Below are 14569 nucleotides of genomic sequence, written 5' to 3'. Positions count from 1 at the left end.
AGGCGCATCCCACCTCCAATGATTTTAGCAATACTCAGAAGCCTTGTACAACCACACTTTTGGCCCTAAACTCTGCGCCGGGGGGTTTGGGTTCGATTTCAAGGCGAGGCTGAAAGATTGCAGGTCATATCTAGCCCAAGATCTCTTATAACAACGGCAACATCAGCAGCTGCCTTCATCCCGTTATTCTTGGAGGAACCAGAGCGAAACTCTATCTGACCGACACCGCAGGTTTATCACAGACACCGATATCATCCCATAATGACTAAGGCTTGGGAACGCGAGAAGTCACGGATGCATGACCTGTAATTGCCTTTCCCCTCCGTGGCCTTTTCAATAGGCGGGGTTAATGTAAAGAATTTCAAAACTGACAATTTTATGTAAAGATATATGGTACGGGGGATGAAGTTGTCCCAAATGCAACTAGTCATGCGCGAACAGCATAATTTTCTTGCTAGGTATGAAGACAGACAGTTTTTGCACCTCCCTACTAGCACCAGTATAACCACCGCCCACTACCAACTCTCCCAATCCCACACGAAACCGTATATATTTGAGATCAGAATGCTAAGTTAAAAAAAAGCGAACGAGCATACAAACAGAAATTCAAGGAGTGGAAGTGGTTCAAAAAGACACCGGTAAACATCAACTCTTCTTCCCCCTCCTCTGTTGAGGACTTTGCATCTGTTGATCTCAAGCTTATTCTATAAATAGCGTAACTCGGGTATAAGTTTAGAAAGCATGGGAGTTCCTGTTGAACCACCACTTGCCACTACAAGGCAATACAGGGTACAACATACCCATCACATCCCTCGACACTCAAGCTCGAGTCCTGTGGATAGCCTAGGGAATCACCCTGGTCAAATGTCTACAACGAATGCATATGGAGGATTGGGTGTTAACTCGGACCATGCTGGGTATTCAGACTCTCAGCACACGGTACTAGGGCTAGGAAATATGCACGGTTCAGTGCAACCTATTGTTCGATCATCAGAAAACTACGTTTCAATATCCTTACCACCAGTCTCAGATCTAATTCCTATCGAGGAAGGTCTCAAGGAAAGCGTACGATCAGCCGCCCTGCTGCTAGACTCAGGGAAGCTTGACGATGCAGAGACATTCCTCGAACATGCTATAAAGACCTTACAATGGCTGCGAAACTGCCGGTGAGGAACGAAAACGCGCTACATTGAGACGCGTAAAGATTTCTGGGAGCGAAGGCAGGGACAATGAGGGCGGGTGCACTTTTGACGAATTTTCGCAGATTGTCGGTTATCAAAGTTTTGTGTTTGGGTTTTTGGAAGGAGTTTGGTTTTGGGTCAAGGGGAAAAATTATACATTCGCTGGTGTCTGGTTTAAGATAAATACGTTCGCTATGTTTTTTTATTTTTATTATTATTATTATTATTATTATATCAAACGAAATGAATGAATGAAGTCTGTATGGTTATTAAGATACATTGTATAGAAGTTAAGCTCATTGCTGGACATTTTCAATAAAATCAATCGTTCTCTCATCATCAGTTGGTAGTACATACCGCTATAGCTATGTACGAGTGATAGTTAGTAGGGTCAATCATTGATCTGGAGTAGTCCATGATCTACAAATTCAAAGAAGCTAGCCCAGTTGGTATTTTGCCTAAATCAACTGATAAGGATAGTCGATTCGACTGAGTGATCTCCTGTGACTACGCTTAGCTAGTCTCGGTGTTCGGCACTTGTTTTCTTGGAAGTCTAGGCATAGTTGTGTGCCTAGAAGGTGGGCTTAGCACAGGCGAGTGATATCCTATGAACGCTACAGAGCACAATTACTGACTTGGCGTCGCAAGTAGTATCTAGTTTTATGAACACGGTCCGTTGGTTAGTGGGGAATACAGGGGTACAATATTCCAACCACGAATCTCGCTCTGGTACACAAGATGGGATGCTGTCAGACGAATTTAGAACCACTCCTCTCACGCTCAATCTTCTGTCACATAAACCAGCGTCACGTGCATTGATTGACATATCGAAAAGGTGCACCCCAAAGCTTATTTTACATCAATTCCTTTGCTTTTATATTGAGTATAAACAAAAACCAAACTACCTTCATTGTCAAAAACAAAATTTCATAAATAACCCGCACCGGGCATATCAGATCTTTTTAGTCATTCTATCCTCCTGATACTCCACATTGGGCTTCTCGTCATCAGCGATATGTTGCCGAGCTACCATCCGCTGCTCACGTCGGTGGAGCCATTGACCCAGCATCATCAAGGCCCAGGTCAATAGTGAAAACACAACCGCCAGGATATATCCCGTTCGCCATTTTGGTGCGTCCACAGCGGGAAACGCTACTAGTGGGATCCAGGCATAGATTGCCCATGCTAGAGTCATCATGCACCCTATCGTAAAGGCACGTGCTTCTGCGTCATCTTTCAAAATTACGTTGACCCATGAGAAGAGAATTGGACTGACTGCCGCGGTGAATCCGAGGAGGTAATAAGAAACAACTGGACTTAGTCAGTATCAAATTCGTTAAATTGTTTCAGAAGCGAATTAGGGTCGTACACTTGTGGTCATACGGAATATCCCAGACAAGAAGTGAGATCAATCCAAACAGTGTGATTCCCTGGACCACACTAAAGACAGCCCATATCGGATAGAGCAAGCACAAAGAACTGCAAATAATTGCAGACACAACCGAAACAGCTGCGGCACCAGTTGGAATGTAGTTGATTTGAGGAACCGTGTAGGTTCCGTGCTTGTTAGTCATATCCTTAAGCCAAAGGCCCATCTGGCCATTCGGGTACGAGGAGCTCAAGAAGCTAGAAAGAATTTACCGTCAGCTAGGCTATTGATAGGATTGGAACGGGATAATAGGGCTTACAAGATGTATGCAGGGACCACCAGCCAAAAGTGCCATTTCGAAAGTATTCTCTTGATCATCCTCTTGTTAATCTTTCCACTGGCAGCAACGCCCTCTCTCTCCATACGGCTGATAGCGATCTCGTACTCCCGTGGGGTAAAGAACCAAGGCTTTCCGGAAGTCGGAAGACCGGGGTATAACCAATATCCAGCGATGGCAATGGGGACCGTAATGATCCCGTCAATGATAAATAGCCTATACATGCATGAATATCAGCACTTAATCCCTGCTCTCGAATTGGGTTTTGATTAACCTACCATCTCCATCCGGGCATTCCTCCAACTCCGGCCAAATTTTTATATGCTGCCCCCTGGAGGAATCCGGAGAACATTTGACCTAGGTTGTTTGAGACATACCAGACACCAGCACGTTTGAAAAGCTCATCACTGCGGTACCATGATCTAGATGGGTAACAGAGTTAGTCATAGACATTGGCCTCTGGAACCAGTCAAATTACCCAAGGATAAAGTTGGTTCCAGAAAATGAAGGGCTTTCAAGGGCCCCGAGCAGAAATCGAGTCCCATAGATGTGAGGAGCGGTGTTTACACGGCTTTGACAAAACTACAACCTGTTAGATGAGGACTTGAAGAGTTTTACTTTCCGCTCATAGACCTACAGTAACAACACCCCATGCAAGCTCACATGAGGGCACAAACCAACGTGAGATCTTTGGCCGAGAAAGTATCATCAACGCCGGGACTTGGAAGATCAAATAACCCATGGTATAAAATGTATGGAAGAATGAGTATCTACAATTCAATATTAATAACCACTACAACTTGATATTTGTTTTCTGGTTTGATTTTACTTACTCGTTTGCCTTAAGATTGAGGTCTTCTTTCATACCCGAGTTGTACGCATTAATAATATTTGACGAATCAAGATATTTCAAAAAGACTAGCCATCGGATCAGTAAGCTGTAACCATCCCTCTCTACAACTGAGTTACTTACACAACAGCGAACAAAATGTCAACATGCACGCATCAAGCTTTCTCAAGAGCTTACGTTCTTCCGGCGGATAGTGAGATGGATACCAGTCAAAAATATACATCCAAGCTGTCCAGAATGTGTACTCCGCCTTCTTCCCATGTTCTTCCTGGGGAACTTGCTGAAGTGTTTTGTCGGCAACATCGATACTCTCAACAACGCTGGCCGATAAAGGCCTAACGTTTGCCGAGTCAGTGACATGGTGCTGCTGGGTTGCCATGCTGAACGTCTATTATATTATCCTTCTCAAATCTGGGGCGACCGCAGTGACTGCCTGGGAACGAAAGTGAAAATTGAGAGAGCAGGCGCAACACAATATATGGATATTTAGCTACTAATTCCCACGCTCCTCAACCGCAACAAATGATTTACCGATTCGGTATTAGACATGGATGAGCTCTTTTGAAGCACTCCTTTCTCCACATTTTGCCCCCGAGAAAAACTAGGATCGTAGCGAAGCGGGGTAGGATAATCCAGCCTAGAAGTCTGGGGCAAGCCAGAAGGGGGCGGGAAAGCTACAATCTGTTCGCTTGGTTCGCTTACGACATAGATGGTGTAGCCACAGGGGCCCATCTTTGAACGTTTTTCAGGGACAATTGCCGGACCGCTGTTGGGCATGGTTGTGGGGATCCCGCTAAGGCCTCCGGAGCTGTCCCGACGACTCCTCCGGCGCCCGCAATTCGACCTAATGACGAGGATAGAAACATAATATTCTAGCCATAGACCTACCATGAGGTCACTAGACAACATTCATATGTCTTTTTTTTCTTTTTCTTTTTCGCTCCAGATATGCTTAGAGCAAACTCGGAACGAAAGGGAAAAACATACGCCTGGGTATCTGTGCAGTTGTGTCTAAGTGACTGCGCGCCCTATTTCCTGGTATATACCAAGATTCCAGACTACTCATCTATATGAGAATAGTCATATGATTCTTTATATCTATACTCGAGGCTCTCATAGGCTCCCAAAGCCAGTCGGGTTGATGTTTGCCGGGTCTCGCAGTTGGGGGGGAAAGACATCTTATAGTATGAGGCATAATTCTTCACACACCATGATTTGGGAAGATCTCGGGTCATTATGATTCCTCTTAAATTGACCCTCATCTTGGATCCAGGTTTCTTTGTACGTTTGCTCTTATCACTACGACCCGCAAACATGGGGGTAGTCGAAACATGAGATATAACCGGGTACATATAGTGGAATACGATTACGCCACGAGTCGATGTATTCCAGAGTTACTTATGCCGTATGAGTCGGTATCTTTTTTTGTAGGATATTCTAGTGGGGGTCTCAAATATACTTATTTGCGGAATTAATAGTTAGCGCTCTAGTAAAGAGAAATGCCAGAAAGTATACTTGGAGTGTCTCATATTCCCAGGTAACAAATACCACTATTCTTAACAATATTATTCTCGCCAATTTACAGTACCTTTACTCAATAAGTTCTGATGCTGGACCGTATCAGATTCCATCTTAATGTGAGTGATATATCGTGATTGAAACCTATCGCGTGTAATAGGGACGCGAGATCCCCCAAACCTCGACACATAAAGACATTACCAACTCTTAATCACATGACGGCGCAAATCTCTACGGTACTGAGAAAAAGCAGCCAATATCCTGATCTACCGGTCCAGTCGATGTGCGAGATGACCTTTGAACCGCTTTATGAGTATATGGTTCACTGATCCTTTCTATGTTCAGGTCTGATATACCATTCACATGATAGTTTATTCGGCTGTAAAGTCTATCAGAGGGACCTTGGGCAACCAAACCTGTCCTGTACATCACAATATTCCTAGTGGCGAATCTATCGCTATTCTACATAGCTAGCTAATGTAGATAATTCTCCCATTCTGAGGCACACGACAATGCCGCCTTCTGCGGTTGCGTGCCGGCGTCATTTATTGCGTGCAGCCTCTTCAGGATGAATAAGTTGATATTAGGCTGATGATCTATAGAAAAATAATCTAGGTAAGCTAGGCGCTGTGCCATTGAAGAAAACGGCCCAGGCCACTTTATATTGTGGTACTTTGTCAACTTTATACATACTTTTTATATAGGTGGATCCGGGGTAGAATGATACTATCTCTCATTCATAAATTGAATGCCAAAGGATGAGAACGCCCCTCCACCATAAGCCATCATGCTTATCCTTCTTCAACGTCCCAACTTTTATTATTTTAGAGAAAGTTGTAAATGTCTGTCTCTATGTAATCGACTCGTACAAGTACTCGAGTTGGAATCCTATGCACATAGGAGCTCGAGAGTGTGGCCCAACTGTAGTTATTTAATTAAAAACCCATGGCCGGTGCTTACTTACATTTATCTAATCATTTTGAGCCGTTTAGCTGTCCATTACTAGCATTCATATAAAACGTACAAAGTACATGTAGTACATGCAGTACTTAAATTTACATAGCTTGAGAGTATATAGACAGTACCTCCATCATGGCAATGTAACCTTAGTAGGCCAATATACATATCTCTTGGAACAAGTATTCTCCTGCCGATATTGGGAAATTTAATGGATTCATTCGTTCTCATTACAATGTAGCACATGTAAAATCTGTCCAGGACCTTAGCGAAAAGAAATTCATTATGTAATGCACGAGTGAGATATCGCGATTACAATCACTTTTCCCTGTGCAACTTAATCTTCCCCATGCAGTCAATGTTTCCTGAGCTCCTCCGCCACAAAAAAAAAAAAGATAACGCAGCTGAGAAGATCTGATCCTGGGGTTTCAGTGAGAGACTAACCTTATATAGTTAGATGCCAAAACACATACAACATAGAGTCCGACTGTAGTGAGTTCGCATTTGAGCTACAATTGAATTACACTTTCAGTAATCAATTACATGTAGTACATGAATCTATGTAAATACGTAATAGAGTTACATACATAGGGACTCCACCCAAGCTTGGGCTATATATTAAATCAATACTATAGTAAAGTAATTTTCTTCACTTAATCCGTTGTGGTGTAATGGTTAGCATCAGTCGCTCTCACCGACTAGATCGGGGTTCAATTCCCCGCAACGGAATATTTCACACACCACCTCATATGATACAATTCTTTTTCAAATGAAGATAATGATGGCCAACCCTAACCCAACCAACCACCTACAACAAGATCAAAGATATATATAGCACATGCAGGTATTAAGGCTTTATTTATTGCTTATGGACCAGGTCAGATACTAGGTATCTTTCACAGGTGCCGATCGAATATCGTGTGAGTCAAATCACGTCGCAGTCTCCACTCCTAGCGGTACCTTCTACATTATCGTAGATACGTTACATACAGCTATATGCTTAGGCTCCCTACGAGATGATGCTCCGCACCCGAACTTTCCTACGTGCAATGTCTTCCTTCAAAGGCGGAGTTGATTCCCAAGGCTATTCGTTCCCCACAACCACAGACATCACCACCTCCCCGTTTTATAAACTTGCATCAGGCCGCACACGTCCGGTCCTGCCGAGCTTTGAAAACCCGGCCGAGGAAAGTATATACAGGAAAGAACACCTAGCAGCCGTTTTTAGAGTTCTGGGCAAACATGGACATGGGGAAGGCATTGCAGGGCATTGTAGCGTGAGGGACGCTGTGAAGCCAGATTGTTTTTGGTAAGTAGAATGACATCCTAGGCGTTGCTACTGTGCTAGTTATTCTTTAATGCTGGAAATTAATGAGTGGATATAAGGGTAAACCCATGGACCAAATCGTTTTCACGCATGAAAGCTTCGGACTTGATGCTTGTTAATCATGCGGGTGAGGTTGTGGAGGGAGACCGTGCTGTGTGAGTTTATACTGCGTTCGAATGAGTTTTTGAGCCAAAAACATACGTATTAAACTATCCTTTGGCCTTAGAGATGCGTCTGCGACGTCGCTTCATTCAGCTTTACACGAAGCAAATCCCTCACTCATAGGGATAGTGCATGTCCATGGCCCATACTCCAAGGCTTTCAGTGCTCTTGGCCGTCAGCTTGACATGATAAATCAGGACAGCTGCGTCTTCCATAACTCACATGTCCTTGTTCCCTTTGGCGGGTTGATTCAGGGCCGAGATGAGGGAGTTCGGATTTCCAAGCTCCTTGGTGGTGAGAATGAGGGATTGAAGAAGATTGCAGTTTTGGAGAATCACGGGGCATTGGCCTTTGGTCAATCAAGTATCGACGAGGCAGCTTGGTGGTTTTTGAATTTTGAAATGTGCTGTCGGGCACAGTTGCTCTTTGATAGCGCGGTGGGGAGAAACCAAACAGGGAAGATACCAGAAGAGTCGAGGGTCAAGATTATCGGCGGTACAGAGAGAGAGTTTACGAAGTTTGAGATGGGATCACCGGAAATGGGGTGGTTAAATTTTGCGCCATATTATGAGGACCTTGAATGGGAGACCAAGGGCGATTTCAAGAATTGATTATCTATTGTAATCTATAGTATGACCTAGAAATAATATCTGCCTTATGGATACATAACTAGTACCAAACCATGATTATATGGAACATACATAGCCTGCTATTCCATGTCTTGACCTACTCTAAATCAACTAAGAAAGGATGTCTACCATATTTACACGTACAATTGGACCAGATTGGTCATGAGTTTGACTAATACAACTTTCCTCGAAAAACATGCAATCATAAATAATAAACCTAGACGCCATATCCTGCCTATTCTCAGAGCCTTAGGTTTAATCAAGGCACTGACACGTTCCATCCGAGTCATTCTCTCCTCTCCTTGTGTCGAGCGAAGGGCATGTAACCGCCAATTTAGGGTCAGAACAATGAAAGAGGGTCATCCAACTTCTCTCCAATGTATGCCCAAAAAACGGGTTGTCGGGTTTATCAACGAAACTATCGGCCTTCGAGTCTGCATGGATCCAATGATCCTCATCACTTTCCAAAATCCCCTTAATATGCTCATAGACTTGCTTGCGAGAAGATCGCATACGGCTCGCTGAAACGATCATTTGCCCGCCATATGATATCAGAATTCCAGAATTAGGACACAGTTCGCCATGAACTGCAGACCAAACTTCAGGAACTCGGAACCAGGTATCCTCGCCGCCCCACGAATCTTTACAGTTGTTGCATTCACAAGTGCTTTGACCAAAACCAAGGGATAGTACTCCAGTTTTTGGAACAAAATAATCGGAAATCCGGTCTTTGAACTTCTGGAATTTGTGCATGTCGCCTTGGAGAAACATTGTATGTGCCGCAAAATTGTCCCATTCGTTCACAATGTGATGGAGGTATGTTCCACCCTCGCGGCCCCTGTTTGGAATAATCTTTACGACATCTGCCCCGACAGTCTTTTTAATGGATTCCACATCTGCCTCCTGATCCTTGACATAAATAATGACCTTAGGGTCGAGGCCTTTGAGCGACGTGAGGCCTTTGAGTTCTCTGAGCTGTTCTGCCATTTTTGTTTGGTCCTCCTTATACATGCTGATGACAATATCAAGTTTGTTCTTTGGTGTCGGCGCAGTGCTGGAGCCTTTATTATCCGTATAAGCGGGCATTGAACCGTGGACTGTCTTGTCTCCGATCATGTCGACTTCACTTGTAGAGCCGGACGCCCCGCTATACAGCCTCCCAACCATCAACAATACAAAAGCAATGCCTACACCAGCGAGGATCTTCCGTGACGTCGAGCTTCTAGAGCTCATCCCACGCAGCTGCGCAAATTGCTCACGGATCTTCTCCCCTCCTAATTTGAAGTACACAAGGCCACTCAAAGCAATGCTGTAACCGACCAATTGTATGGCTGTGACTGGGGTTCCCCAAATAAGAACAGAGGCACATACGAGAAGAATGTCTTTTAGGACACCGCAGAGTGTGAGCACAAGAGAGGAGGTTTTCCCGATCTAATCCTAATTAGTACGTAAAAAATGAAAAGCTAGGGGCGAATTTTACCAAAAACACCACGGAGACGTTCAAACAGAATGCGACCAAGGCATTAAAGAAGAACATTATTAGGCCAACACGGGCAAGATCGGACATAGCCAGCGTGGAGCTCTCGAAGATCAGAAACATCAAGAAATTCATGAAGGCGCAAACGGGTGCGAAGTAGTATAATGATACTAGGGGATCCATCTTGTATTCCGCCGAGGATAGCAGACGTTCAACCATCACAAGCCTGACGGCTTCGAAGGCGATGCCAAAAACTTGGTAAACAACACCAGTAGGGACGAAGAGGATCTCTCCGTATGAGGCAATCATAACACCAATGACAATGAACGAGACATTCCGTAGGGTTTTGAGATTTGGCCTTTCTACTGCTAAGCTCCAACTAGTGAGAAGAACTGCGACGGGGGTTGTTGCCTAGCTTTTGTTTAGCTTAATTCGCACTAAAAAGTTGTAGATAAAGTCTAGGCTGGCTACCTTTAACATCTGAATGAATGATACGCTTAGATAAAGATACGCCTTGTTACTACAGATCAGACTTAAGCTGAAAAACAATCCGATTGGGACGATGGCCCTGAGGTAGACTTTGCCAGTCATCTTGACCGTTTTGCGCCCATCAAGAAGAGTGCTTGTCCTCGCCAGGATTTGCGTTGCGATTGATGAGAATAACAGATGCCATGTCGTAAGAAAAATAGCTATTTTTGGCCAGTCAGTTTACACGCGATTAGATGGCTGGGGCTACAACGGGGGGGCCGCACGAAATCCTAAAAATCGCATTTAGTTAATAGGGATTCCCTCAAGTAGTACCAAGGATTTGGTTGATCTTACGGAAATTGGTGGTTTTTGGATCTAGGATCCATTTATTGAATAGAATGACAGCCGAACTCAAAGAGATCCATACACTGTCGCAAGTCAGCTGTTAGATATTTGCTACAGGCCTTGCTAGATAAACTCACATTACATAGACAGCCGAAGGAATTTTACTACGAGGTGTCGCTGCTACAGGCACGTCAAGATTTGTCGTGGGCAGCTCGGTTGCTCTATCATCGTCGTCGTTGGCACCCATGGTGAGCAGGGCGTGATCAGGGCACTAGATCGAATGGTTGGATGAATAAATGGATAAATGAATAAAATGTCTTTCGAAAACAAAAGTGATAGAATTTAGAGATTAGAGACAGGTTCTTGGACCCTCGGAACAAGATAGGCAAGATGCAAACGAGTGAATGGTAGAAGAGAAAGAGCACACCTGAAAGGAGAAGGGATGGAAAGAGAATTCCAGCTCTAAAGGCAAAAGTGGGATGTGGGTAAGCAGGACATTCTGGTACGTTGCAGGAAGGCACCCAAGTCCACTCCTTTATCGTTGAGTGTATCTAATGCACAATCCCATCAGACTCTGGTTTCAAATGCGGGACGGGCTCCGACATTTGAGCTGTTATTTATTTTTGCCGATCAACATGTGTGCCAACACCTCTCAAAAGCTTATGCACTTTCCCTTCTTGGCATGTCGATCAAGATCAATCGGAAACCTTTAGAGTAAATAAAATCACAAAATTTATTCTGGACGAAGAACACCGAACCTGAGATCTTCTCCAAGTTTTATGTATAGCGTAGCTTTATTGGCAGTAGAGTAACTACTACTATCAAAGCCTCTCGTAAAGTTCGTGGTTGGGGATGAACACGTGTTGCTGTAGGTATATTCTGCCAAGGGAAAGGAGAACGTTCATGTTTGAATGATTCATGTATAATGGATTCAGTAATTTCTATATATGGCGGGGGACACCTTGAGACGGAGGTTCGCGACATTGGTTTCTGATGATCAATTCCCAATCGGGTAATTATTTAATCAATTTACCAATAATACAGCGGGGGGGGGGAAATTATTGTAGAAACAGGGGTCTAAAAACAGGGTTTAAGTGGCTGACTCGGCCAATGGGACTCTTCCCATACTTCTACAATAATTTTCCCCCCCGCTGTAATTCGCCAAAATCAGCCTCTGGGCGCTCTCAAAGGCCGTATCTAGATGTAGATCTTCCTAATCGGGTAATTTACCTGTCCCAAATAGGTAATTATGGGCGCGACATTGGTTGGGTCCCCCACCAAAAACCCAGCTTTTAGAATATTCATAGCACCACCACAACGAAAGATAGAATTAATCTGGCTTGTCACGTTGTAGAGAAGAAGCAGAACTATCGAATAACAGAGAGAAAAATAAATTAGGAGAAAGTCATTAGCGGTTGAGGTTGACTCCCGAAACCACTCCGTCTCAAGGTGTCCCCCGCCATACGTAATCCAGGCCCTAACCTTTTTTTATATATGTGAAGATAAAACGGGGCGGGGCTTCCATTTTTTTGACCATCCAGCCGAGCATCGAATCGCGAGTAGCGACACTGGAGTTACCGACTTTTCGAATGAGAGGACGCCGCCATAAGCGAGATGCTAAGGGTTTATCGCTTGTGTGGTCCATCATCGAAATCGAATTCTGGTTGTTGTACTTCGTACGTTCTTAGAAGAAAGTGCATTGTTGTTATTGAGTGGTTAATTGAGTGATAAGTTGTGATTGTGTGGGTACGCGTTGCATGAACGTTGTTGGCTGGCTGTTGTGTTCACTCTCTGTTTCTATTTTCTTCTCAACGACGATTCAAGACGAAAATACGTAGAATGAATAAAACTTTTAATTAAGAAAAAAAACCGAGAACAAACAGGATGATGATATGTGATGAACAGGAAGATAGCAAGCTAGTTATAAGGTCATACCGCTGCGGACACCTTTACAAGGGATTGTCCACTTTTACACATTCTGTGCTGACTAATGCGTGACAAATCCCTTGACGACAAATGTGCCCAACAACGTTGCGGAAAGAAGTTCTTATATATACTCTTATGTATAAAAGGTGAGCTACAAGATGAGCAAACTTCATCAACCCCTCCCCAATTAAAAGATCCTAGCATGATTGAAGGTGTGCAACCCGGTGCGGCATCTTCACCGACTTCATTTTCATGGGTACATGTATTTAATTCCCGGGATGTGAAGCCCCTGGTAAGAGCTGTCTTCTAGAAGCCTAGTCTAAGCGAGCCCCATGCGCGAAGGCCTGCATACATAAAGATCTTGAGTCGAAATTAAAACAATAGGATACCTACATTTAATTGTTCTCTTGTCGTTGCATATATATATGCGAGAGTATATGTACGTACATGTATGTTTTGTATTCTACTATATGTACATAATACAAGCAGACTAAAATACTCCACAAGCCTCCCGGCAACAACAATAGGGCGGGATCTGCCCGATACCACGAATGCCGAGACGACAGCCAATTTTGAAAACTACATGTACTTCTTGAGGTCCCTTGGTATACAGAACTAGTCTGGTTACTAAAGACAGGAGACGCTCAAGGAGGAGCGAGAAGAAGTACATGTAGTTTGATAAACTGCTAGGTGTTATGTAGCTTGTCTATCTATATCGTTCTTAGTATTTGGGGTAGATAAAAAGTACCAGGAAATAGACTTTTGCCTCCGGGTTTTTTTGGCAGTAGTTGGCGCTAGTCTCGTACCCAGCCCGTTACTTGCAGCTGGAAGCATGGAAGTAGACGGGTTGGGGACGAGCCTAAGTTGGCGCCTACATGTATATAGCGCGCGCACTCATTGGCACTGGGCTAGAAGAAACCCGTAGTGTCCGATTTATATTACATGTATTTATCTGCCCCGATTGTATACTACAAGTACTTTTATATACAGTATCAGAAATGGGGGTAAATCTGATACCGCATCAGTACGGTATTGTGAGAATGTGCCGCTTATCTCCGTATTTCAACGAAGTATACGGTAGTGGTACGGCAGTGGTACGGCAGTGGTACGGCATTACCAATGACTGCGGTAGTCGTTTTATCTATGTTTCTGTTACTGTATCTACAATAATTTTTAGATAAAGCTTTTGTATCCCAAGCCACTTGATTAGTGCTGTGAGCTTAAAGCATGCACAGCGGGCCGCCTCGAGGTTTGGTGTCTTGGTTACGGGAGCTAACAACGACATGTATCCTAGTGTGGTCAAGTTTGCGGCGAGGTGTGTTGATAGCCTCAGTTATGAAGTTAAGTTAGACTTCCGTCAAGATTCATTTCCACTAGAGTACTCAAACTACCGAAAAAAAAATTCCACAATCTAACGAGTACTTATTTTTGTATTTAGATTGAATAGTAATAAGTAAGAAAGATGGCATATGCGATTGTTACAAAGTCCACGATTCTTCTTGTTTACCTCAGCGGTAGTGCGCTATGGATAGGTGATCATTGCAAGGCTGCCAAGTCCTAGAAAATCCCGGCGACAAAAGCCAGCACTACCAGTTTCAAGGGATTATATCATGTCAATCATTGGGTACGTACGCTATGCACAGCCCCATCTATAACTTCTAGGTTTATACCTGGCTGACGCAATCCAGAAGATTTGAGGGGCAAAGACGTGTCTAATCTTCTGAAAACACTCATCACATGTTATCGACTAGCTAGCTACATGATATGTACGATCAGATATGCATGTTTCTCGACGAGGATGCCTGTTTCTCATCCACAAAATCTCTTTTCGCTGCCGTGTACGTTTTGCTTTGGTTTGGCTGGACCCCCCGCAGCCCGGTCCTGAACAGTCTGGAGTGATTATATTAGTTCGATTAATTGGCCACACATCAAAGGCCAACACTGTACTGAGTTAGTCTATTTTCAAGCCTTTTCGCCTCTTCTGTCACAATAGCTCGGAGGCGTAGAATTATAAATATCTGAT

General features: G+C 43.9%; 4 protein-coding genes across 4 annotated transcripts; 2 read left to right on the top strand and 2 right to left on the bottom strand.

Annotated features, from left to right (window-relative positions):
• Positions 1 to 261: 261 nt before the first annotated feature.
• On the top strand, positions 262 to 1170 carry LAJ45_03222 (uncharacterized protein; the record flags this gene model as incomplete). Its single annotated transcript, XM_046112809.1, has 4 exons — positions 262 to 305; positions 387 to 458; positions 584 to 638; positions 715 to 1170. 4 exons carry the CDS (start codon positions 262 to 264, stop codon positions 1168 to 1170), a joined length of 627 nt encoding a protein of 208 aa, XP_045973686.1.
• A 963-nt stretch (positions 1171 to 2133) lies between these two features.
• On the bottom strand, positions 2134 to 4116 carry LAJ45_03221 (uncharacterized protein; the record flags this gene model as incomplete). The annotated part of the gene is made up of 8 exons (XM_046112808.1): positions 2134 to 2492; positions 2551 to 2807; positions 2870 to 3103; positions 3166 to 3309; positions 3366 to 3469; positions 3525 to 3657; positions 3721 to 3805; positions 3861 to 4116. 8 exons carry the CDS (start codon positions 4114 to 4116, stop codon positions 2134 to 2136), a joined length of 1572 nt encoding a protein of 523 aa, XP_045973685.1.
• Positions 4117 to 7228: 3112 nt separating this feature from the next.
• LAJ45_03220 (uncharacterized protein) lies at positions 7229 to 8312 on the top strand (the record flags this gene model as incomplete). The annotated part of the gene is made up of 3 exons (XM_046112807.1): positions 7229 to 7521; positions 7599 to 7694; positions 7766 to 8312. The coding sequence occupies 3 exons, from the start codon at positions 7229 to 7231 to the stop codon at positions 8310 to 8312; spliced, it is 936 nt and encodes a 311-aa protein (XP_045973684.1).
• A 273-nt stretch (positions 8313 to 8585) lies between these two features.
• LAJ45_03219 (uncharacterized protein) lies at positions 8586 to 11225 on the bottom strand (the record flags this gene model as incomplete). Its single annotated transcript, XM_046112806.1, has 8 exons — positions 8586 to 9761; positions 9811 to 10218; positions 10279 to 10496; positions 10560 to 10565; positions 10630 to 10703; positions 10758 to 10891; positions 11048 to 11119; positions 11181 to 11225. The coding sequence occupies 8 exons, from the start codon at positions 11223 to 11225 to the stop codon at positions 8586 to 8588; spliced, it is 2133 nt and encodes a 710-aa protein (XP_045973683.1).
• Between the last annotated feature and the right edge of the window lie 3344 nt (positions 11226 to 14569).

The sequence above is a fragment of the Morchella importuna genome (assembly GCF_003444635.1).
Source record: "Morchella importuna strain M04M26 chromosome Unknown Morimp01GS007, whole genome shotgun sequence".
Classification (NCBI taxonomy): domain Eukaryota; kingdom Fungi; phylum Ascomycota; class Pezizomycetes; order Pezizales; family Morchellaceae; genus Morchella; species Morchella importuna.
Note: the sequence above shows the minus strand (reverse complement) of the source record. Positions and strands in the feature narration are given on the sequence as shown.